The sequence below is a fragment of the Argiope bruennichi genome, chromosome 7 (genome assembly GCF_947563725.1).
Source record: "Argiope bruennichi chromosome 7, qqArgBrue1.1, whole genome shotgun sequence".
In the NCBI taxonomy this organism is placed as follows: Eukaryota; Metazoa; Arthropoda; class Arachnida; order Araneae; family Araneidae; genus Argiope; species Argiope bruennichi.
In genome coordinates this window covers 78,686,150-78,709,970 of record NC_079157.1, presented here as the reverse complement: position 1 = coordinate 78,709,970, position 23,821 = coordinate 78,686,150, and the positions used below count along the sequence as shown (strand labels likewise).

Genomic DNA, 23,821 nt, shown 5'->3' with positions numbered 1-23,821 from the left:
TTCTTTTATTAGAGATTTAATTTTAAAAACTATTTTGCTTGTTTACATTACAGTCCCTTATATAGCTATACAATTTTTGCTGAAAAATCTATTTTGTGATATACTAATCAAAAGAGAATTTTGTATTTAAATAGTTCTATCAAGGATTATTATTATTACGTTACTACATTATCTAATGCCTTTTCTTTATTATTGTGTCGTTCGGTTCAGTCATCATTAGATTCAATCGTTATTTTTTTCATTTTCTCGTGTACGAAGTATAGAGAAAGTATTGTAATCATCAATAAATAAATAAAAAATAAAAAACCGAATTCCAGATTTTAACAAATTTAACGTTTCAGATTCCCAAGTTCGAAAAACACATTTTTGGCATTATGTCTGTCTGTTTATGAGCACATTAACTCGAAAATGCTCTGATCTAGGCAAGTGAAATTTGTATATGGACTTAAGGCCACATTATTTGTAAATTTTTTTTATCAAATTTTGAGCAAAATTTATTTAAAAGAAATCTGAAGTATTCGAGTACTCGATAACTGCAAAACATAAAGAGCCAAAGATAAATTATAAATAAAATTTGCTAATATAAGTTTAATATATAAAATGTAGATTTTTATGAAATTTGGTACTAAATCCCCCAAAAGGTTGATCGTCTGTTGGTGATCCTTCCATATGCATGTAAACGCAGGGATTTAGAGCCATGAAATTTAATATACGATCTAGGGATATGAATTTCACCGCATTTTATTTCACTTTGATATTAATAATGATTTTTCCCTTTTACAGTTGGAAGGCCCAAAACACAAGTGATAAACTCCTGCCGTGCTGCCATAAAGAATAATGACATTGATTTGTTGATTAAAGTAATAGGAACAGGCGAGCCATGAAGATCGATTCAACTGAAGAAGGTCTTCTTAATTTCAAAATGAGCTTATTCCAGTTGTATCAGATTTTTTCTTTTGTTAATTTTCAATGCAAGAAGAGCACTGATGAAACAATTCTGCTATCTAGTCAAATAAATAATCCTGGTTTTTATATCAAAATATTTCTGATGTGTGATTTTATGTTCTCAAAAATCAGAAACCTATCACCACAAATATTTTTTAAAAAATAATGTTATTAAATATTTAATATGCATTTATTAACTCTGAGCGATTGCATTGGTAGAAAATAATTAAGAGACGGGTAGTGTCAAATTTTTAGTTATAAAAGAAAATGTCTCTATGTATGTATTTTTATGACACAGATTTATGTTATATACAGATTTAATTTTTACACTATTTTATTTTATTTATTATAAGGCTACCAATTCAATTTTTCTAAGTTTTGAGAATTAAAAATTTTTCTTCATGATTTGCAATTTATTTTGTCGAATAATAGCCGCTGTACTCGCTATCTGTTTGTTCTATATATACACGTAAGAAAAAGCTTGGATATTCAAATTTTCTGTAATATAAATCAAATATTCAACACCTAGTAATTAGATTTTGGACCTATGAACAAATTTATCAAGGGAAGTAAAATTCTAATCAATAAACTCGTGCTAAAAAGAAAGAAAGTATATGCGATTGAGCAGATTAACATTGGAATATTGTATACCAAAGAAATTGGATTAATTTTAAAAGTTTAAAACATGTATAAAAAAATGCTACTTGACAAATTCATCTCATACCCAATATCAAATGATGAAGTAAAAAGTCAAAAGAAAATAACTTAATTTCTACATTGGCGAAAGCGCAAGCGATGTATGTGATTAAACAGTGAAATAGGTTTTATATTTGGATAATAAAAAAGGAAAAAAAAAAAATGTTTAATTCAACTTTAAAAAATTGATGAAAAATCAAAGAAAAATAGTACGGCAATGAAATTCATGTCTTTATAAAGTTAATTTTTTGAATTTTTAGATCAGGGGTGTTTGTGGGACCCCAAAAAATCCCCTGAAACTTTTACGGACTTACTACCGGCATTTTGGAGTTTCGAGAAGGGGGGGGGAGAAATGAAAAATTACAATTATGAAGTATTTGAATGACCTAATTATAAAAGTTCAATGAATTACTTTTTTTGCAAAATTAATAACCATAAATTTTCAAACATATAAACTACTACATTTTATGCAAATATTTTAAATTACCTGAATTAATTCTTTTAAAAAAAATTATCTAATTTCTGCTGCTTTTTTTAAATTTTCTGATGTTTGTGGGCTTGTCTTTCTTTTGTGGTGAACTTCATAATTGCAGGAAGGTTGACTTTTATTTTCCTCATTTACAGTTGAAGAAATTTCCTCGAGAACTGCACATGCAGAGGTAGAAGCAGTTTGCTTTTCTGCTAATGTAGAAGGTTTTTCAGAGACTTTTATAGGTGACTCATCTGAAATACATGTTTTTAAGTCCTCTTGATATGTTTTCCAACTTCTGTTCATATTCAGTAAGAGATCTTTGTGAATTGGATCAGTCATTGGATTTTTTGAGCCATATTTTTCACATGAGGTTTCTTTAGAAGCCATTAAATCATATTTAATAGTCTGCACTGCATCTAGGGAATCAATCTTAAGAGAGGTTCTATAGTCAGTGACAAGTGTATCCATTAAGTTGAATGCACTTTCCATTAATGGGCCATGGAAGCAGCTAAGGCAGGCTTTGACCAATTTAGCCAATGTAGGATACTTATAATCATTTGTGAAATCATCTTTTAAATTAAAAACTTTAGACCAATATTTATCAATTGTACACTTGACTTGATTTCCACTTTCATCAGATGTGTAGAGCATTTCTTTGGTGATATCAATATCACTCTGGTATAACCTTATTTCAGCTTCTACTTTTGACTTTTCATTATCACTAAAAATATGGGACATAAAAGATGATAATTTTTCAAAAGCTAATATTGTACTGGTTTTACCTCTTAGCTCTGGATCTAATGCTGTAAAACTAATTAGATATGAATTTTTAAGGGGTAATTTCTGTTTCATATGCTGAAATTTCTAAATGAAATTCTCTTGCGTACATAAATAAAAAAAATATTTCAATAAGCGAAACGAAAAATTTACACGTGCATCAATAAATGAAACGAAGCGGATTTACACAGCGGAGAAAAAAAAGTTGCGAAGCGATCAATGACAAATAGCTAATACGGCGAAAAATCCCCCTTCTCTACTTATTGGCGCCACGCCAGGAGAGATAAGACCTTTGAACCCAGAGTCACGTTATCGCACATCTGGTCGAACGAAGTCTCCCCCTTTTTTTTCTGCCGCGCCTACTTGCCGAAAAGAATCCAGAAGAGAATGTCCGAGAACCGGGGGAATGAGTCATAACTCGCAATAAGGAAAGAACAAAAAAGAAGTTTTTTCCCCCTTTTCACGCATTATCACTGCCTTTGGAGAAAGAAAGGAAAAGTTTTCACCACACACACTGACCTTGCGTTTTCTGCTTTAAAAGCAAACAAAATTATCCAGATCAAAATAAATAATTCATTATTATTCCTACTTCCTTTTGAACGACGATCCCCGGAATTTCCGGGTATCGAAGTTCAAAATCCCCGGAATTCCGGGGTTTCCCCGGAGCACAAACACCCCTGTAAGATGTTATAAGAATTATTTTTATGTAGTGATTTTTTTCAGAAAGTATGTTGAAAAATATTAAATATTTTAACCTCCATTTTACTCAATTTAGAGGCGCGGAAAAGCTTTTTAATAGCATTGTTACTCCTTCTAAGTGCTACCAAACATACTTCAAATTTTGTTTGAATCCATTGGAGTGTAAAATTTTAAATTTTATTAGGAAACAAACAAACACACAAACAAATTATAGATAGATATATATATATATATATAGAGAGAGAGATGTACGATAGTTACATTTATATTTATTGATTTAATTGCTTATTTTTCTTGCATTGGTGAAATGGAAGGGCGAAAATTTTGTTAATTATCTGTGTAGTCTGTATGATGAATCGAAAAATGAAATTACATTACCTGAAAAGATAACAAGCAATTTAAAACAGATTACTCCCGAACATTTTAATGTTATGAGATTCAACTTCATTAGGCAAACTCCTCATTTGTTAAGAGAAAATCAAATTATGCATGAAATATTTATATTAAATATAATCAAATTTTTCACCGTATCAACTGAACTCCAGAAGTGGGTAATATTATATATCATTGATAATATCAGTGAGATGAAAAAGTTTAGATATGAACAAAATTCACAGATTTCAAAATATACTTCATTTTCCTAATATAGTTTCAATGAAATGTGCTATATACTCATATACAGTATTATGACAATAAAAACACGTTTGAGCATATTGCAAGTTGTTAATTAAAAACAAAATTGTCTTAAAAGTTTAGTCGAAAATAAAATAAAATTTAAGGAAACAAGATTTAAAATCACACTTTGTATCCGTTCTTGTTGATTAGTCCATAAGTACGAGTTTCCATTGAAGAAACTAAATCTTACATGATTTCGAGTTCGATTTTGTATTATATATCTTCAATGAATCTTCAATGAAGTTCATTTGCAGAACAGTACTGTCTATCATTACTGTAAATTTTGTGACAAATGATGTCCTAAATATTCTCTATTGGATTAAAATGAGGGCTACATACCTGTCAGTCGAGAACTTCCATATTTTAAAAATTAAACCAGACTACTGTGTTGTTTAGAGTATGAATCGAAGCATTGTCTTGTTGAAGTTCTTCCTGGATGTCACCTAGAAGCTCAGCAAATGGCAGCAATGTCCAGTGTCTTAATATAATGTTGTGATGTCGAAGTTTCTTGCGCAATTCTTGCAAGTACGATGTTCAGTCAATTGGACATTCCAGATTCTACTTTTTTTCCCCTCCCATCTCTAAATATCAACAGTTACCATACGATTTTGGACCTGTGACATTCTTTGTCACTTATGTGGGTCCAGAACTAATTTCTTTTTCTTTTTAAAATGAACCATTTTTCCTATTCGAAGAATCCCGCTAACTTACAAATTTCAAGAACATAATTTGTGTAATACTTTTCAATCTTTGAATCTGACAACCATCAAGTTTATTCGTCACATGAGCTTCCCAAACTTGCATTTTGCTTTATATATGTATCCATTTGATAACATTGGATAATCGGATTTCTTTAATCGATTAATAATAGTTGAGATTTCCGTAACGAGCTTACTTTTAGCTTCTAAATAAATACCAAATTTTCGTAATCTCATCTGTCTGAATTTCTTCTGTGTGCGGCATTCTAGACTTTGAAGTGTTATCATTTGCAGAACTAAAGTACTCGAAATTTGTGATTTAATCTCTTTTAAATTTGTATATGCTAATAAAAATTCGTATTCAGGTTTAAACTTTTGTAACAAGGAAATTTTTATTCTCACCCAAAAAAGTGGTATTAGAGCAAAGCAAACAATCGTGTTTTGATGAAACCATTTTAAAATTTTTTTTCAATATATTTAAAGGCTTTTGTAATTCTACTATTACAATTATGTTAAAGCCAGCTGGTATCAGTATCTAAACTTTTGCATCGCAGTGTACCATTTGTTTAGCCAGCTATTTATTAAATTTGTTTTTAGTACTAGTATTAATTTGTTATAAATGGACTTATACATGTAGTTTAGTTTAGTTATTTAAACGTTCCGTTTTAAAGCAACATTAGGGCTATTTTGGGACAGACCTCGTAATTTTGAACGGCGGTCGGATGACGAAGATGACACCTGAGCTGTGCTCCCTTCTCCAAACTTCCACGCCACACCAGCGGGAGAACGCTATGTCCGACGGATTTAACGCACCCCAGACCTGCTTACACGATGATATTCGGTAGAATGGGATTTCGAACCTGAAACCCTCCGGTGCCGAAGCCGAGACCTTATCATCAGACCTCTGCGGCTAACTTATACATGTAATGCAAAAATAAAAGAGAATTTGAGAAATAATTGCCATTTAATTTACAAACAAGATATCTTCTTCTCAATATCATATCTAAATTAACTTTCATGCATTTGTTCTTGAATTTATTTATTCACATTCGTCAGTGCATCAGATTTTAATATTAAATGACGTTTTTTAGTTTATTTACAGATGTAAGATGCATTGCGATATAGAAACGTATTTAACTGGTGTTTATGACTATACTATAAAGCGTGATGACCAGGTAGTTAGTTCCGAAAATATTGGTTGTGATTAATGTCCATTGAATTTCTTATGTATAACTTTCATAACACGATTTGATTATTTTGTCTTATAACTGTTTAATTGTATAATATAAATGAATTTTTCTAATAAAGTCAAGCCATTAGAAAGATTTTAATGGTTGAAATTAGATTTTATATTCAAACCTTTAATTCTTAGAATACATATTGTTTTCTTATGGAGTCAGGTCATTAATCTAAATGTTCATCGCCTTCCACGGCAATGTAATTTCGACTAATTATTTCTCATATAAATTGCACTATAGAATATTTCTTCTTTAGCGTTCAATAATATTAGAAAATAACAATTGTATATTTGATGAAACAATGAATAGGATTTGAATTTCGTAGCAACAAATGAAATACATTAAAAATTACATACTTTAAAAATTTAGAAAGATTATATGAGAAATATTCATATAATTAAAAAGATAATTTTTTTTTAATTTAAAAAATGTGAAATTTTTTGTGATAAGTATCATTAAATTAATAATAATAAATATCATTAATGCCGTACTTTGGATTGGCGAGGAGGTTGGCACACTGGCATTGTTAGAGTGTGTTACAGTTCGTAGGGGGTTGGCACTTGGTTGGTGCGTTGGCCTTATTAGGGAGTGTTACATATTAATGTTTGAAAAATTATTTAATTCAAACTAAGCCACTGGTTGAAATTGTATATCAGATAAATTTTAAATTATTCATTAGATTTAAATTTCAATAAAATTTAGAAATGTCATTTATATTAAGAATATCCATAAAAGAGTTGTGGATAAAGTATATATATGAAATTTTTCCTATTCATAATAGGATGGAATCAACGCATTACAGAAACGATTGCATTTCTCTCCAGTTCAAGTTTTTATTTTGTTCCTTTCATCTAAAAAACAAATTTTTTTTCCAGGACAAAAATTCTCAGTAATTTTTTTTTTTAAATATCATTAACTTAAATTCATAAATTTTTTGCAACTAACACACAATCCGAGATTCAAAATTTTTAAAGAATCTTTACTACACATAAATTACTTATTATGTAACAGCTATTAGACAGAATTAGTAAAATGAAATTTATTGTCATTTAGTGATAAATACTGCAATAAATATTAAAGTACCAGTAAATAAATAAATTTATTGATTTTCTACTAGTTACAATATAGATTTTTGCTACGAATAGTTTATAATATAAAAGCAACAAAACACAAGAATTGTACTATAATGATCAATACTGTAAAAAAAACAGTATAAAAACAAATATACATTCATAAATAATTTTTTAACACATATGAACACTTCTTGAAGCAATCCAATCAGTGAGATTCATAAATAATATAACCTTGACATAATTTTGTAATTATATTTGCTTAATAAAGTTAAATGTGCATTTACTGAATAAATTTACATTTGATAAAAATTAAAAAACACTGATAAAATGAAATATTATATACAAGTCAATACTTCAAAAATAAACATAAATTTTATACTATAGCAAGGAAATTATACATAACATTAATTATTAATTAAAAACTTGTAAAATTAATGGATTCTTTTTACTGAGAATGCTGAGCATACTTATTAATTACATTTCATATGATAATCAAGTGGTTAAATCAATATAGTATAAAAATATAAAATTGTTTCATTAATACCGAATATGGTAACTCGAACTTAAATTGGATGACAAAGCTAATGACTAAATTTGGAAGCATTTACAGTCAAAGGAATTATACATTTCAGCCAAAGGAATAAGTCAGCTATTTTGCTACATGCATTGATAGTAAAATAGGGTGGAAAACCAGCGCAAAAATCAAAATAAGATTTGGATATTTTTTTAAATGAGACCTTTAAAGTAAAATTCTTTTACCACCGAAAAATGAAAATTCAATTTAATTTCATATCATTTCCATTAAACATAGTTAAAAATATGAAGCATGATTATAGTTCCATATTCTGATATTAATAAACTCACAATACATGATTGAGTACATTTAATTTGCAAAAAATTACACCCAATTCTCATCTACACTAATTGCTATAACATGCAAGAGTAATTCTGAGTCACAATTAACGATTAAAACTAGAGCCTCTACGACAATTACACGATTTTCACACTATAACAATGTGAAGATATGCAGTATACAAATGTGTCTCAACACTAAAATTCAGAGTATGTATTCCACAGAATATATATGTATGGAGTATTTTGATAGAAAATAACATATTTTATTCAGAGAACATTTTTAAGTTAAAAAAAATGCAATTATTAATTGATTATAGGCAGTGAATTATCCAATTCACTCTTTCCCTGAAATACTTTTTAATGATTAAGAAAAGTCATTTAATTATAGGTGCAAATAAATACACAAGTGGTTTAAATCTTCCTGACATAGTATTTAGCTCTAGATATCACAGTTACAATTTTTTTTAAAAAGTAATTAATATAATGTATTAAGATCATGCTTTATTAACTAAATTTATTAAATGGAAACAAATAATTCATTTAGTTTTAATCACACTAATATTTATAAAAAATTGAATAAATAAAAGACATCTTTCCCTCTCACTATATCTATATAATAATTTCTGTAAATTTTTAGAAGATTAAAAAAAAAAAAAAAAAACTTTGATCTTTACAAAGCTTATAACATTCAGTAATCATAAACAATTAGTCCATAAAATTAACTTTGAATCAATGCTGTATGAAAATTTAAACGAAAGGTTTAGTGTAAATCATTCTTGAGTAAATTTTATCTCAAGGAAAAACATTTGCATAGCTATAAGTCTTTTTTTAAAGAATTATACTATTAAGAATTAGACTAAAGAATTATACATAAAGAATTAGACTATTTCAGACAGCAACTCTAGTATCTTTACATTTAGTTAATTTGATCTAATTATTATCAATGAAGGGAGATTTAATTTTTCATTCATATATAAAATAAAATTGTCAAGAAGATGTACAAAATTAGCATATATCTTAGAAGATACACATGGTATACCTATAACACAATTTTTATAACTTATGAATTTACATAAAATTGTCAAAAGAATGTATATTTTTCACTATACTTTGTACAATTAGGTGACGTCATAGTTTCAAATACTTTAGGTAAAATAAAACTACTTAAACAATTTGATATAACCACATATTTTCTTATAGGTATATAATTTCAGCCAGATAATGTTTATTTTTTTTTTCTCAATACCCTGTATTAATCAAGTTCTGATGGAGACTACTCCAAATAAAAACATGCATTCTAAATTTTATGATTATGTAATAAAATATGAAAGATCTTAACAATCCCAAAAATAATTTATAAAATTAATGATTATCATACTTTATTTTAAAACACTTTCATAATTTCACAGTCCTCCAACTCCTAATTCCATGATTTTCATAAACTAATATGTTTATCCTTATCTTATTATTATATATAAACTATATCATACTAATTGGCTAGCACATAATAATAGTAGGCTTTGATAAAAAAAAATAAAAATACAATTATGATTGTTTGCAGATGTTGCATCTAAAATGTGACTTTTTAAAAAAGTGGAATCAGAGGATTAAGCTTCAATCATATCAACTAATTAGTAAGCCTTTGCCTTACATGATTTTATTTATAAGCTTATTGATAAACTGGATTATAATTTTTATAACTTAATGCAAAAAAGTATACGAGATACATAAACATTTTATAGATTTTTCTGAATCAGGATATATTTTATAATTGATTTGGTAGTACAGAAGTCAAAAACTTAAATTTCAATTCACAGCAATTTATTACTGATGAAAGTGCAATATTGTTAATGAGTGAGAAAATCTATAATGGGCCTCAAAAACAAATTTCTATTTTTTTTTTTTTTTTGCATAAAAGAAAGAAAAACACCAGTTAACAGTTTGATCAAGAAAATTAATGATTATGTTTTTCATCATGATTCTGCATCATGAATGCTTTGAGTAAAAGTAATAACTTTAATTTTTAAAATGTTTCCATTATAACCTGCTAGGAGAACAGCTTTCGCTTCAAACTGATAATTTTGAATATCATTTATAGCAGGTTGGAGCAATCCATAAAATAAATTGATAAAAATGAATTAGTAGAAAAAATTGATCAATTATAGCTATATGATAATGAATTAAGATTGTGAAACATTTCTATTTTTTTTTTATTTATAACAAAATTATAAAAAAATAAGTTCTTTAACCATAAGGTTTTTAGCAAGTATTTTACAGTTTGATCATTACAGTGTGCATGTTTAAATAGCAAATTTTTGAATAGAATTAGACAAGCATTTGAAGAATTTTTTTTTATTGTTAGGTTGAAATTTCATTTTAAAAATTTTATGACAGAAATTTGAATGCTGTTTTGGAGTTAAGATTAAAATGAAAAATTATGAAATAAGATATTACTGAAAGATAAATTATACAGATGAAATAGAAAAAGCATTGAAAATATTAATTTAAATATATTTAATAATCAAAAGAAAATAACAAATAAAAGTTAGAGCTAAATGCAAAGACAAAAACTAAGTTGTACTCAAACTATAAAGTGTGCTAAGTTCACTACCAAATCTAAATAAACTAAAAGCAAAAACTAAAATCAAAATATCAAAGAACAAAAGTTCTTGAATATAAGGAACATAACAAATCTCATACATTTATAAGAAAAATATATTCTTAAAATAAAGCTATTTCTTTGCAATGTGAACAATAAATTTGTTACAAAGCATCTTTGGTTTTCTGCATGTTACTTAATAAAGATAATGTAATTGTATATTTTTTCATAAAACAAAGTTAAATTCTAAGATACAGTCCATCATTAAAAAAAGTAATTTATCTATATGAATATTATTTGCTGTATAAAATTAAAATTAATATTAAATGATAAATGTTTAAGACTTCTAGTAAGAATCATTTTACTAGAACATAAATAAGAAATGACTGGACCCAAAAATTTGTAAAAGGGAAAATTACTTATATATTGCAGAATACTAGATTAATGATATTTTAATCTTAGTACTGCATTCATAAGTAAATTTACACAATTCTTCCAAAATCTGTAATCTCAAATATTTATCAATCAATCAATATATAGCTACATGCATAAAACTCTTAAATAGAGCACATAAAATAAATCACAGTTCAGGAAATACATAAAAATTGCACAACATAATTACATAAAATGAATACTAAAAAAATATTCATTTACTTTTTAAAGACAACAATAGACATACTATTTACAATAAGTGATAAAAATAAATCATTAAACACAATTATATAGGTTATAGGAAAGTTAATGTCATTTCTTACCTAGAAATTTGAAAATTTGACACAAAAAGTAAAGTTTTGTTTAGTTTTTATAATATAAAGTCATTAAAAATTTGCAGAAGATACAGAAATGACAATTCTTTGTTCTACAAATAACAATTGTCTTTAAATAGTAAAATCAAAATGCCAGCTTTTAATTCATTAAAACTTTATACCAACACAAACACTTTTGATTGCAACAGACAAACCAGATATTTCAGTTTAAATTCAGCCCTGCTGTAAAGGACCTTACAATATTTCTCTCACAATCCCATTTTCCATATAAAAATTTGTTCAAACCCTAAAATAGAATGAATTTAAAATAGCTATTCAGAAAAATTTGAATGAAATGCTACAAGTCAGAATGATTTTTGTAATCATTTAAACTTAAGTTGTTAAAAAAAATAATGAAGCCGATGCGAAAGTCACTTTAACATCCTATTTTTGTTATAACCTATAGTTAAAGGAACCCTGCTATGAAATAATGTTATTCAACCTTAAAAATACGTATTTTCTTTAAATAAAATGATAATTCATAAAGCAAACAGCTATTATTTAAGCTCTAATTATCTTCATGGAAGCCACATTTTAAACCCATCAATTCTGTTGCAGTTAAAATGATTCCTTCCTTAAAAATATTCATCTGATCATTTAGATACACACATCATTTGAGTAAAATAGGAAAATATGATCACCTAAAAAAGGTCACAGAGATCATCATAGTTAAAAATATCTACAAGCCCATAAAATCCAAATGCATTATAACAGCAGCAATTTCATTTACCGAAAATTGCTTACTATGAGAATGACTTCAGTTAAGGAACTGAGGTTAGGAAAAAAGATCTCTATGAATAATTAATTAGTGAGAACGCTTTGCAAATTTTTTGCTTCTTGAAGTCCTGAATAGAGTTGCTTCACTCGATCGTCTATTGTTTCCTCTTGACTAGATGCAAAAGTGCTTAAGTTTTCAAAATTGAAATGTTCCTGATATCGAGCCATTACAAATAAAATGGCTACACCAAGTATGATGCCAATGTTCTGAATAAAAAACACTTTCAGTTGTTGTTTTATCCCTTTCTGACGAGCTTCTTCTAAAACTTCACCAAGCTCACCCATCTGTAAAAAACATTTTTTTAAATTAAACATTCGATTCTTAAAATGTTTCAATTTCAAAGTAAAACAATTTAATTACTTTCAAAAATAATTCAAGATAGGTGTCAATAATTCTAAATTTTATAGAAAAATTATGCTAACTTTAAAAAAATAATCACCACGTCTAGCAGAAAAAAATTTTTTAATCTAATTCCCTCACCAAATTTTGGAGCAAACTAAGACCTTATTATAATGCAGTTGCTTAAATATTCAGTTCCTTATTATTGAATAACAGTGGAAAAAATGCTGCACTGAGAGATAATGCTATAGAATTAGCTGAATATAACAATGGCAGGTTAACAATTAAAGATTTGCAGATTCTGGGACAACAGATAATTTAATGAGATTTTTTTTCCCTCTCAAACTTAATGTTTTTTAATGGCTGAACAATTTCCTAACATTTAACAAAAGTAACTTCACATTTAAATTAAATGAAAATTTTTACAATAAATGTCATTGATTGATGCTACTACATGCTATTTTTGATTCTTATTTAACCTTTTGGTATTAAAAAATTTGGTGTTATTTAATCTTGCTTATTCAGCAATGCATGCAAGCATAATTTTCTAAATTTAATTAGAAATAAATTTAAATTCTAATTAGAAAAATATCTACTTTCATAAAAAGTGAAAATATAAATATCAACATTCAATTTTTCAATACTTCTAATATGATATATATAATCAATATTTTTTTTTCCCATTCACTCAGAGGTCTAAAATTAAGGCACTGCCCTAATGTTAGCTACAGCCTTATACAAAAACCATTTTGGAACTAACTTAATTTCAAACAATGAGAATAAGAAATCCAAGAATGCATATATTTTGAAATTTCAGACTATATGTATATCAACATGTCATTGATAAATGTTAAGCTAAAAACTAACAATTACTTAGAACAGTAAACAACCTGTTAAGTGTAAGTTATAAATTTTTATGTTGTGTTTTATTTGATAGGATGCAAGTTAAATAAGGGAAATTGAAATTATATACAAAACTAAATGAAGTAAAAGTTTGTAAACATTTAGACAAATATCCATATACTAAAGTGAAAACCTCTTTTGAAATAAAAGATTTTAATTTAAGCATTTCAATTTGGCACAAATGCCATGGTTGGATTACATGAATCAAATTACTGTTAAAATAGCATTTTAAAGTTGCTCAGAAACTTTTTTTAAAACAGTAATATATGTATTTTGAAATTTAGATTGCAAAATTGCAAATATCTTTATATTTACTTTAAGCTAAATGCACATAATATTAGCTGAAAATTCTGGATTTTATTCTGTCAAGTTAATGTAACATTAAAATTCAGTGATGAAAAACACAGAAGAAATTTGACTAATTTATTCATAAAAAACTTAATGTCTAGAGTTAAGTTAGATCTCTATACTACTATTTCCTACTGTAATTTAATATTACTCCTCATTATGATACAGGATTATGAAATTCCAGGCAGTTTAAGAAAAAAAAAATTATATAAAGATGCTGTGTTCATATGATTTTGTTCAAGTCTTTCAGAAATTTAGATTTATCTATATTTTAATTTCATTTAAAATTACTGTTGCCTTTTTTTTAAAGCTTATTCTTAATGAAAGTTTTAAAATTCATGCCTAAAATAACTTTTGATGTTTCTAAAAATCTTCCAAAACCTACTAAGAAATTTCAACAAATTCAATAATAAAACATCCCTCAAGGTATAAAAATTAATATTGCATACAAGCAACTTACCATATCTACAAGAGCTATATACAAAAACATTCCAGCTGCTAAGGCAAAAATAAACGGAGCTCCTTCTGCTAAGTCACCAAGAATAATCCCCAAAACAAGTCCCAAATAGCATGTGATTGCAGACAGGAAATTGTAAAGTAATGCTTGGCGCATTGTCATCCCAGCACCCAAAAGAACAGCAAAATCACCTGTAAGAATCAAAATTAGAATAGATAAAACACATTTATCTAGTGTTTTGCAGTCAGTGAAAATTCACATTGACAGAACATATCGTCATTCAATGATGTATTATTTGCAAACTTAAAGTAGATAGAAGTACTTAAAGTGTTCGGTATTATTATTATCTAAAACCAAATTCTGCTTAAACATACCCAAATTTTCAAAGACATCCCCATGGCATTCAGATTTATTTAACAGGATTTAATAATATACAATTAGGTTTTCTCTGAATTGTAAACACATAATGTCATCGACTACAAATGAACAGAAAGAAGGAAATTATAAAAACATTATTTGGAACAATATTAGATTTATTTATCAAATACAAATTTAATTTTAGATAACACTAAAATTAAATAATTTGACATCTTGACCAGTTTGTAAATTTTCCTCAGGCAAATTAGACCCCAAATTGTTTTCAAGAAACAAATCACCTTTTCTCAAACATTAAACAATTGTATTTTTCCTTTTGTATATTTTAACACACAACAACACAAAAATTTCCCTCCACTGTCATATTATCAAATATTTCAAAAAATAAAATGAAAAGAGCAAATTGCAAGCAGTAATATAAAATCCAAGCTGTATACTGCACAAGACATTTTCGAAGTTTTCTAACTAAATTTCCTCAACTTTTTAGAGATCTGCTGAAGATGTAGGAATAATTTCAATTTAAAAATGATGTATCTTTTTATTTTCTCATGTATCTAGTACACAGCAATAAATTTAAAAAAAGAATTCAAAAATTGGATGAATCTCCACATTTCAGACCTCCAAGTTGAATACATTTTGGGTATTATATAATCTGAGCATGATAACTTACAAACACTTCAAGTTAAACGAATGAAATTGGGTTCATGGAATTTAGACCAAATTTGTATATTTCTATTAAACTTTGAACAAAATCCATTACAAGGAAAACCACCAGTTTGTGCGTATGAAAGCTCGATAACTTCAAAATATGAAGAGTTGGATGAGAAAATTTTACAACAAGTTTATCATTTTTAAAAAAATGTAGAGTTTTATCAAATTTTAAACCAAATCTGTCAAAGGGTTTATCATTTGTTCTCTTGCCTGCATGTTAACACAATAACTCAAAAACAAATAATTTAAATCAATAAAATTCAGTATGTAATATTGTGACTACAACTACAGTTCTGTATCAAATTTTAGTCCCAATCCATCAAAACAGGGAATCTAAAATACAGATTTGTGCAATAGAATCAATTAAAATGCAAAGTTCATGCTAAATATCTATATTTTGTAACTATAGCTTGCCAATGTCAAACAAGGCATTCAAGGTCTTAGCCTAGGTCCACAATTTTAATGGGAGGGAAGGGAATAAGATTTATTGGAAAGTGCACAAGATAGTTTTGGAGTAACCATTTCTTCTGGTTTATGGAATACTATAGCAATTTTTTATTACAATAAGATATCTAAAAGAAAAAATGAATAGCAGTATAAAAGAGAAGAAAAAAATTAACATTAATAATAATTAGAAAAAAATCTTTAAAAACTCAAACTCAACTATTATAGTGTACCATAACCATAGATCTGCAGTTTAAATATTTTTTTATGCAATTTTATGATGAAAATATTTATAAAATAGCATTAAACACAAAATAAATGCGATTAAAATAAAAATATTTTTACTTTAAACATTTACCTAATTCATGGGGAAATTCTTCACAGATAACAGCAACCGATATACTGACACCTGCAAGAATGCTCTCCGAGAAGGCAGCTCCAATAGATAATCCGTCAATGAAATTATGCAGTCCATCTCCAAATATAATCATCCATGCCACCGTAGCAATGGTTGATTTACCTTTCTCAAAATGGATTGTGTGTTCATGATGATGAGTATGATGAGAATTAGCAATCTGTATTAAAATGAAAACAAATTTAATTACCCAATAAATTTACAAAATTATATTTATTAAAATGTCTGTTTAATAAATAAATACTTCATATAAAAGCATACAAAATATTTTTTAGAATGGGTAAATGATAGGTTTCAGTTAATTTAAAAACAAACATACATAAAGATAATTAGATTATACATTATAATATATAAAAGTAATGTTAGTCATTGCTTGACAAGAAAAAAAAATGTATACAAAATTCTACTGATTAAGAAAAAAGACAGATCTCAACACAGGCTTAATCATTAGCCTATTAGAAATTATAAGGGAAAAAAACCCTTTGTGCACTTAAAAGATCACAGAAAAAGTCTGTATATTATTTTATATAAATAAAAATTCATCTAAGTCCAGTCAATTAAATATTAATTTTATATTAAAAATAAGCACTTTAAAAAACTTGAGCACCTTTAGGAGGAGGGTGAAAGAGCTGGCGTTAAATTTTGACGCTAGAGCTACGAGTTATAAAATTTACCAAGTTGAGCAAGAAAGTATCCAATTTTATAAAAATAAACTTAGGATATCATTAGTAACTGATAAATATTGTCACAAACATTAAAAATTTAAATGTTTTTTTCCCCTACATGTTTTTTTTAGGAAAAATTAAAATTTTATAACTTTATGTGAATGTTTTTTCTTGATACAGCTGACCGAAGAAAAGATGTATTAAGAAAAAGACATCTACCAACACTCTGCCATTTCATTAATATACTAATTCCTTGAGAAAAAAGAAGCTTAAGTAAATAAATCAAATTCTTCAAACAGTTTCATTTTCTCATTAATAACTTTACACATAATAAATTTTGTTAGTAAAGAAAAATCTGGCTCGTTCAGCTTATTAAACAAGTGCATTAGTTTTATATTCAATTTCATTTTCCAAAAAGCTTTTCTTAACATGGAAAGGATCAAGAAATCAAATTCCAGCCTTCTTTTCTTTATGTGATTGGCCTTTCAAAAACGGGCAATATTTTGAATGGCTGCTGATATTCTTAATTCTTAAGCAATGTTTACTGTTTTGCTTTTTTTTTTTGAAAACCTTCAATATATATATACTTTTGGTAAGCATAAAAAATTTCTAAAGCTTTTACACACAAATTACTCATAGTAAAAATAGTTAAATAATTCACTAATAATGATACGCTAAAATATAATGAACAAATGCTCCATAAAAAATAAAACATGCAGAAAAGAAACAAAACATTTTATCACTTAAAAACCAACTGCTATCATTTCCAGGAATATACGAAATTATTTTTAAAAAGAAAAAAATCTTTTCCCTACTTAAGACAATCAAAACATTTTAGCCACTAAACAAAATTAAAAATTCATATTTATATGACATTAGTAGCTATTTTAATATAATATGAAGTATAAAATCTACATTGCTGAATTTATTAACCAACTGGTAATTAAAAAAAAAAGATTTATAGAACAGATTACCACAAAATAAAGTTTTGAAAGACAGCATGCAAAAAAAAAAAAAAAAAAAAAAAAAAAATTGAATTAAAACAAAAAGTAATTCACCTCAGCTTCAACAGGATATGATTTTACTATCATGTGCTCAGTTGTGGCATCATTGATCTTGTAGTTATTTTGATTGTTAAAACTCTCTGCAGTGAGTATTGGCAAAGAACCATTGGTATAGTTGCCGTTTTCATTTTTTTCCTCTTTCACAGATGTAACAATAATGGTATGATTAGTCTCGGGCAAAGTTTTCAGAAATTCATTTGAGTTTTCTTTGATTTGATAACCAGATTTCTTTAATTTTCTTTCCTGCAAAAAAAGTTTCAGAATATTGGCAAAAGAGAAATTATAAATTAATATGAACAAAATATTTAAAATGATATTAAATTTCCAAAGAGGTCATTTATCTGAAATATACAGTAATTAAAAAAATGAATTAAATTAGAAAGTAATTAAAAGCAGACAATGCTAAAAAATTTTAATTTATATTTGTAAAAATGTTATAAGTACATTTGGCAACTCAAATTTTTAAATCTACAAAACCCTACATGCCTTTTCTGCAGATTTACCAAAACAGTATATAAATCCACTGTCATAGCAGAAAATCACTAATTTAATATTCACCATTCCCATTACTTTTATTTAAGGATAGAGTTGAAAAATAAACCCAAAAAAACTTTCTAAATTGGGACATATCCAATAGGTAAGAAAAACAGCAAATTCTCAAAGTTTTCTTTCATTTCTCTTTAAAAATTTTTTTCCCACTCATATAAATTTATATTTTTTTTTATATCTATTCAAACTCTCAAAAATGAATTTCTTTCTTCAATATTAATCACAGCAATCAAACATAACTTTACAGGTATTTTCATAACTAACATGTTTTTTTTAAGGATATATAATTAGTTTTATTGTGCATGGAATGATTTTTGAATTTTAATAGGAATGATTTTTGAATTTTAATAAACATACTAAAATAAAGAATTTTATTGCAAATTTCAAATCTTTAATTTTTTTGAAGTATTATTATTTATTTTACAAGTCCTACTGAAAAGCAACACATTTACATGAGTTTTTTTTTCTTCCAATTTTAAACTAAAGAAGCATTATCACAATGCCTGGCATTTATTTTTGGTCACATTTAAACAAACAGCATTTATTCTAATACAGATTAAAATTTAGCATTTCAAATGAATAAAGTGTATTAAAATTACCTTTTTCACATCAATAATTATTTTCATGAACCTTTCACTCAGATAAAATAGATAAATTCCACCAAAAATTAATAGTGACTTCCATAAATAATTATGCTCTTCATCTTGTCCAACAAGTTTGAAAGTCTGAAAACAAACATCAATTTTTAAATTATAAACCAAAATAAAAATTCTATTAAGAAATATTAAAATTAAGATGTTATTAAAATCTAATGGAACTTTGTAAATACGTACATTGATGAAACACTGTGTGTGTGTGTGTGTTGTACACAGGCATACATAATGATAACTCTTAATCTATTTTAAATCCTACTATGTCTTAATTTAAAATAGCCTATATTACTTTATTTTAGAATTCATATTTCCTGATTCAAACTGCACATTTTTAATTCTAACACTTTTAGTGTGAAAAGACGTGCTTCACTGGCTATCCCTAGGTATAAACAATGCCCTCCCTTGGAAAAATAAATTGAAGTTAAATCCAAAATTATCAGACTGACATCTGGAAAAATTATGAGAAATTAAGAGTAAAAAAATTATCTACCTACTTAAATATAAGTTAAATAAACAAAAATGGCAGCAAATGCATTTCTTGCAAATTTGGGAGATTAAAATAGACATTTATTCAAATTTAGAGACCAAAACAACAATTGTTTATTATAATTGATGACCATAGGATGCATTCTGTCAGAAATTCATGGCAGTTTACATTATACATCATCAGTATTAAAGTCTTACGACATCATAGCACTATCAAAAACGGAAATATTTGGTTAATCTATCTTCCAAATTTCAAGATGTTATAATTTTTTTTTTCAATAATAGATATTAAACGCATCTCTTCTTTAGCTTTCTACAATGCAGGAAAATCAAAGTATTAAATATTTAATGAAACAATGAAACCAGTTTGAATTTCATAGTAATAATGTAATCTACTGTTAGAATTTAAGCAAAAAAAAAAAAAAAAAAAAAAAAAAATGCAACAAAATTTCATTGTAAATTTATTGAAGTTATCAGAAAAAAAATACAAAAATTCAATTTAGTTTTTCATTGATTAAACTCTAATTAAACTGCTCCATGATGCATGTTTTCCCATCCTCCAGGTATATAGGTGTTCAATTTGGTAGCTGTAGGTCAAACAGTCTGACCTATAGAGCATGCATGCACACAGGCACACACACGTTATTTCCAAACATATTATAAATGACATGCATTATATCCAAACAGATAATGATTTACAGCAGCATAATACAACAATCAATATTTATTTCCAATTAATCTCATCTGATGTTAATCTATTATTACTTACTTAATTTCAATATTTTCATAAACATTAATACATTTTTAAAATTACAAATAAAAGTAAGATTAAAATTATAAATACAAAATATGTCATGAATAGATATTTTCTTATATATTTTAAACTGAATGTAAATGTGTAAAAATAAGAAAGAAGGAGGAATTTCAAAAATGTTATCAAGGGACTTAAAGGAAATAATGCTATAAAACAAATATCTCGTGCAAAAATTTTTAACTATCAATTCAATTATTACAGAAAAAAAAAAAAAAAAAATGTACACTCAATGATACAAGTGATTATGCTAGTTGTCAATATCATGAAATGTGTCAAAATACAAAAATCTTTTCTGTCAAGTTCTGTTATATACTATTAAAGAATGTCACCATATAATAATAATAATAATGAAATAATAAAGAAGTCATAACAAATAATAAAAGACTTAAGAAATGTTCAATATATGAATAATTAAGCAAACAAACTTTGGATAATTACTATTAATGAATGCAAAAATATTTCAAAAATGTGAAAAGGAATTGGAAATATTTACCTGAGGAATGAGATGAAACAATGAACTTCCAACTAAGCTTCCAACAGCCAATCCTTCAAATAACATCAGGACAACTTGGTAAACATTCTTACTTAGAAGTGGCAGAATAATGACACCAACTAATGAGCAACAACTTATGACTGTGACAAAAAGAAGTCCATAGCCCCAAACTGAAAATTAAGACATTCTATCATGTAGCAATGAATACATATGATAGCAAAGTTATTCATTCAATCAAATATGAATGGATGATCTTTTTGAATGGATAGCAATTAAAATGTGTAATATGTCCTATGCAATATAATTGATGCAATTGCCAAAGAATGATATTTATTAAACTTTTATGTTTCACATATCTCATGAATATACAAATACAAGAGCATACTAGTACAAATGAAATGTCTGTAGTTATAGTAATGAAAACAGTATAAATAATAACACATTTTTTAATGGAAATTTTATTATATATATTCTAAATACAAAAGACAATATTAATTTAATACACTTTTACAATAAATTGTTACAAAGAATTTTATACTTTTAGAATCCTCAGTTGTATTGTACGAGACTGATTTGATTAAACACTACATATTTTTATAAATCTAGTTTGTAAAAACAAGTCTTGCTACATTATTCAGATATCTATCTTTTAGAAATATATATATATATAAATCACTCCAAGTATCTCATGCATGTATATTGCAACAGAGCAATAAAATAGCCAAATTAATAGGACCAATAATCCAGCTAAGTATAGCTTTGATTAAGTATACCAGCTAATTCTCACAATGCACAATTATTATTAACTATTTAAATTTTTAATTAACTCGTAATATTCTCAAAAAGTTACTATTTTTTCCATTTTTTTAAAATGTGATTAACAAACTTAATATAATTGCCTATGCTCACTCCATTCTTATCTTTGTTTATTATATTGTTCTCCCTCATTATTACTTAACTCTTACTCATTCTTTCTTCCTAAATTACAACTTGATATTTTTAAGTCTACGAGGATATGCCAAATTATTATTTACATATGCTCATAATACATAACATATTAGATCTATATACCCAAAAGTAAGAAATATACAACAGAAAAATCTACAGAATGATAGATTAAAGCTTTTTAAATGGAGGAATGTTATACAATATCTTTATAAAATGATAAAAAATTATCTTACTAAAAATATTACCACCAGCATACGATGGAAATAGCATACAATACTTAAATAATCGGTCTTTCATTATTTTGAAATAAAATTTATTTCTTCAACAGATGAATTGATACATCCTGACAAACATGTTCAACAGATTAGAGAAATCTTATTTTTGTTATACTTTTTTAATATAAATGGTGGTACACCATAAAATATTTTAATTAAAATTCTCAATAGCAAATAATTTTACAATAATTAACAAGAGTATGACAAACATTTTTATAAATTACCTGCCAAACTAGAAGGTTTTAGACTAGTAATCTGATCAGAAACAGGTACTGAACAAGCACTATTATGAAGCTGAAGTAGCAGCAATGGACATAATCTTGCAAGTGCTTCACTTACAGTTTTTGTTGATTGTGGAACTAGCTCCAACATGTCACTTGCAGACATGCACTAAAGGAAATAATAATAATAAATTTAAACAAAGAGAAACAAAAATATAAATTATTTACAATACAAAATATAATATTTACAATACAAATTTATAATACAAAAGATTTAATTTTTGTAAAGTTCCCAATATTTACACTAGAAAAACCTGCAAATTCAAAGAAATAAAATATTGCGAGCTTTTAAAATTACTATTATAAACATGAAACATTATTAGTAAATAAAGGTAATAATTCATACTTTCATAGAATTAAACTTCAACACATTTTAAGAAAGAAAATTTTAGAGCAATAAAAAAAAATCAAGGCAAAAACATTAAAATTCATAAAAATAACCAAGAATCTATAAAAAAAAAATGTTTAAGAATTTCTACCAAGCATATTTTCTTTCTAATTTCTTAATACATGAGTAGAAACAAATTGTAATAAAATTACATTTGCAGAATAATGCACAATTAAAGTAAATCTTGATTGATTTCTAGAAGTAGCAAATAATCTGAAGAATTATTTCAACATATAAATAAGTTCATAAATCACAGTTTATTTATAAAATAATCAGCATTTCAGATATTAATTTTAAACTCAGGCATAAACAGAGAATAAACAGTAAAAAAATTTCTATGTACCAAATGTAAACATTTACTGAAATCAATTCTTTTTTACATATTAAAAATTAGCTTTACACAAAAATTTGAGAAATTGCTAACATAATAGAACCAATATTTTTTTAAAAATAAAATATGAAGTAAAAAAAACAAACAATAATTACAAATATCTACAGAAATTATTAAAAATGCTAAACTTTGTAATATGTGAAAGCGTATTATTTCCTCGCCTGTTTTAGTCAAAGACAAAACAAACTGTCATGAATTCAAAAAGAGAAGAAAGTTTATGTAAACTTATTCAGCAAAAGAGAATCTATCCTTCCTACTTATCAGAAATTCTGTCATGAGAAACTTTAAAGCATAACTAGAGTGAAAGCAGAAATTCCACACACACACACACACACACAAAAAAAAAAATGAAATTAATTGAAAACAATACTGACACACATATCTAGTTATCACATGTTTTAAATTACCTTTAATATTATAAAAAAAATTACTTTTGTAATGATACCTTAATACATTGATTGGAAGGATCTCCAAAATAAAATCTTGGAATGTTTTTGATTTAACTCAACTT

General features: G+C 26.3%; 2 protein-coding genes across 4 annotated transcripts in view; one reads left to right on the top strand and one right to left on the bottom strand.

Moving 5' to 3' along the window:
- Positions 1-1,034, top strand: part of LOC129975723 (Bardet-Biedl syndrome 2 protein homolog) — a 32,003-nt gene extending 30,969 nt beyond the window's left edge. Inside the window, exon 18 of the mRNA XM_056088900.1 lies at positions 784-1,034. Coding sequence (XP_055944875.1) covers positions 784-884 — 101 coding nt within the window. The 3' untranslated portion in view covers positions 885-1,034. The remainder of the gene's footprint in view (positions 1-783) is intronic.
- Positions 1,035-7,489: 6,455 nt separating this feature from the next.
- The window catches only part of LOC129975920 (metal cation symporter ZIP14-like), a 55,351-nt gene continuing 39,019 nt past the window's right edge, over positions 7,490-23,821 (bottom strand). For all 3 annotated transcript variants that reach the window (XM_056089208.1, XM_056089209.1, XM_056089207.1), the window contains exons 3-9: positions 22,475-22,640; positions 21,028-21,197; positions 19,181-19,306; positions 18,027-18,275; positions 16,247-16,463; positions 14,362-14,549; positions 7,490-12,595 (exon numbers count right to left, since the gene is read on the bottom strand). In XM_056089208.1, the coding sequence (XP_055945183.1) occupies positions 12,335-12,595; positions 14,362-14,549; positions 16,247-16,463; positions 18,027-18,275; positions 19,181-19,306; positions 21,028-21,197; positions 22,475-22,640 (1,377 nt within the window). In that variant the 3' untranslated portion in view covers positions 7,490-12,334. The remainder of the gene's footprint in view (positions 12,596-14,361; positions 14,550-16,246; positions 16,464-18,026; positions 18,276-19,180; positions 19,307-21,027; positions 21,198-22,474; positions 22,641-23,821) is intronic.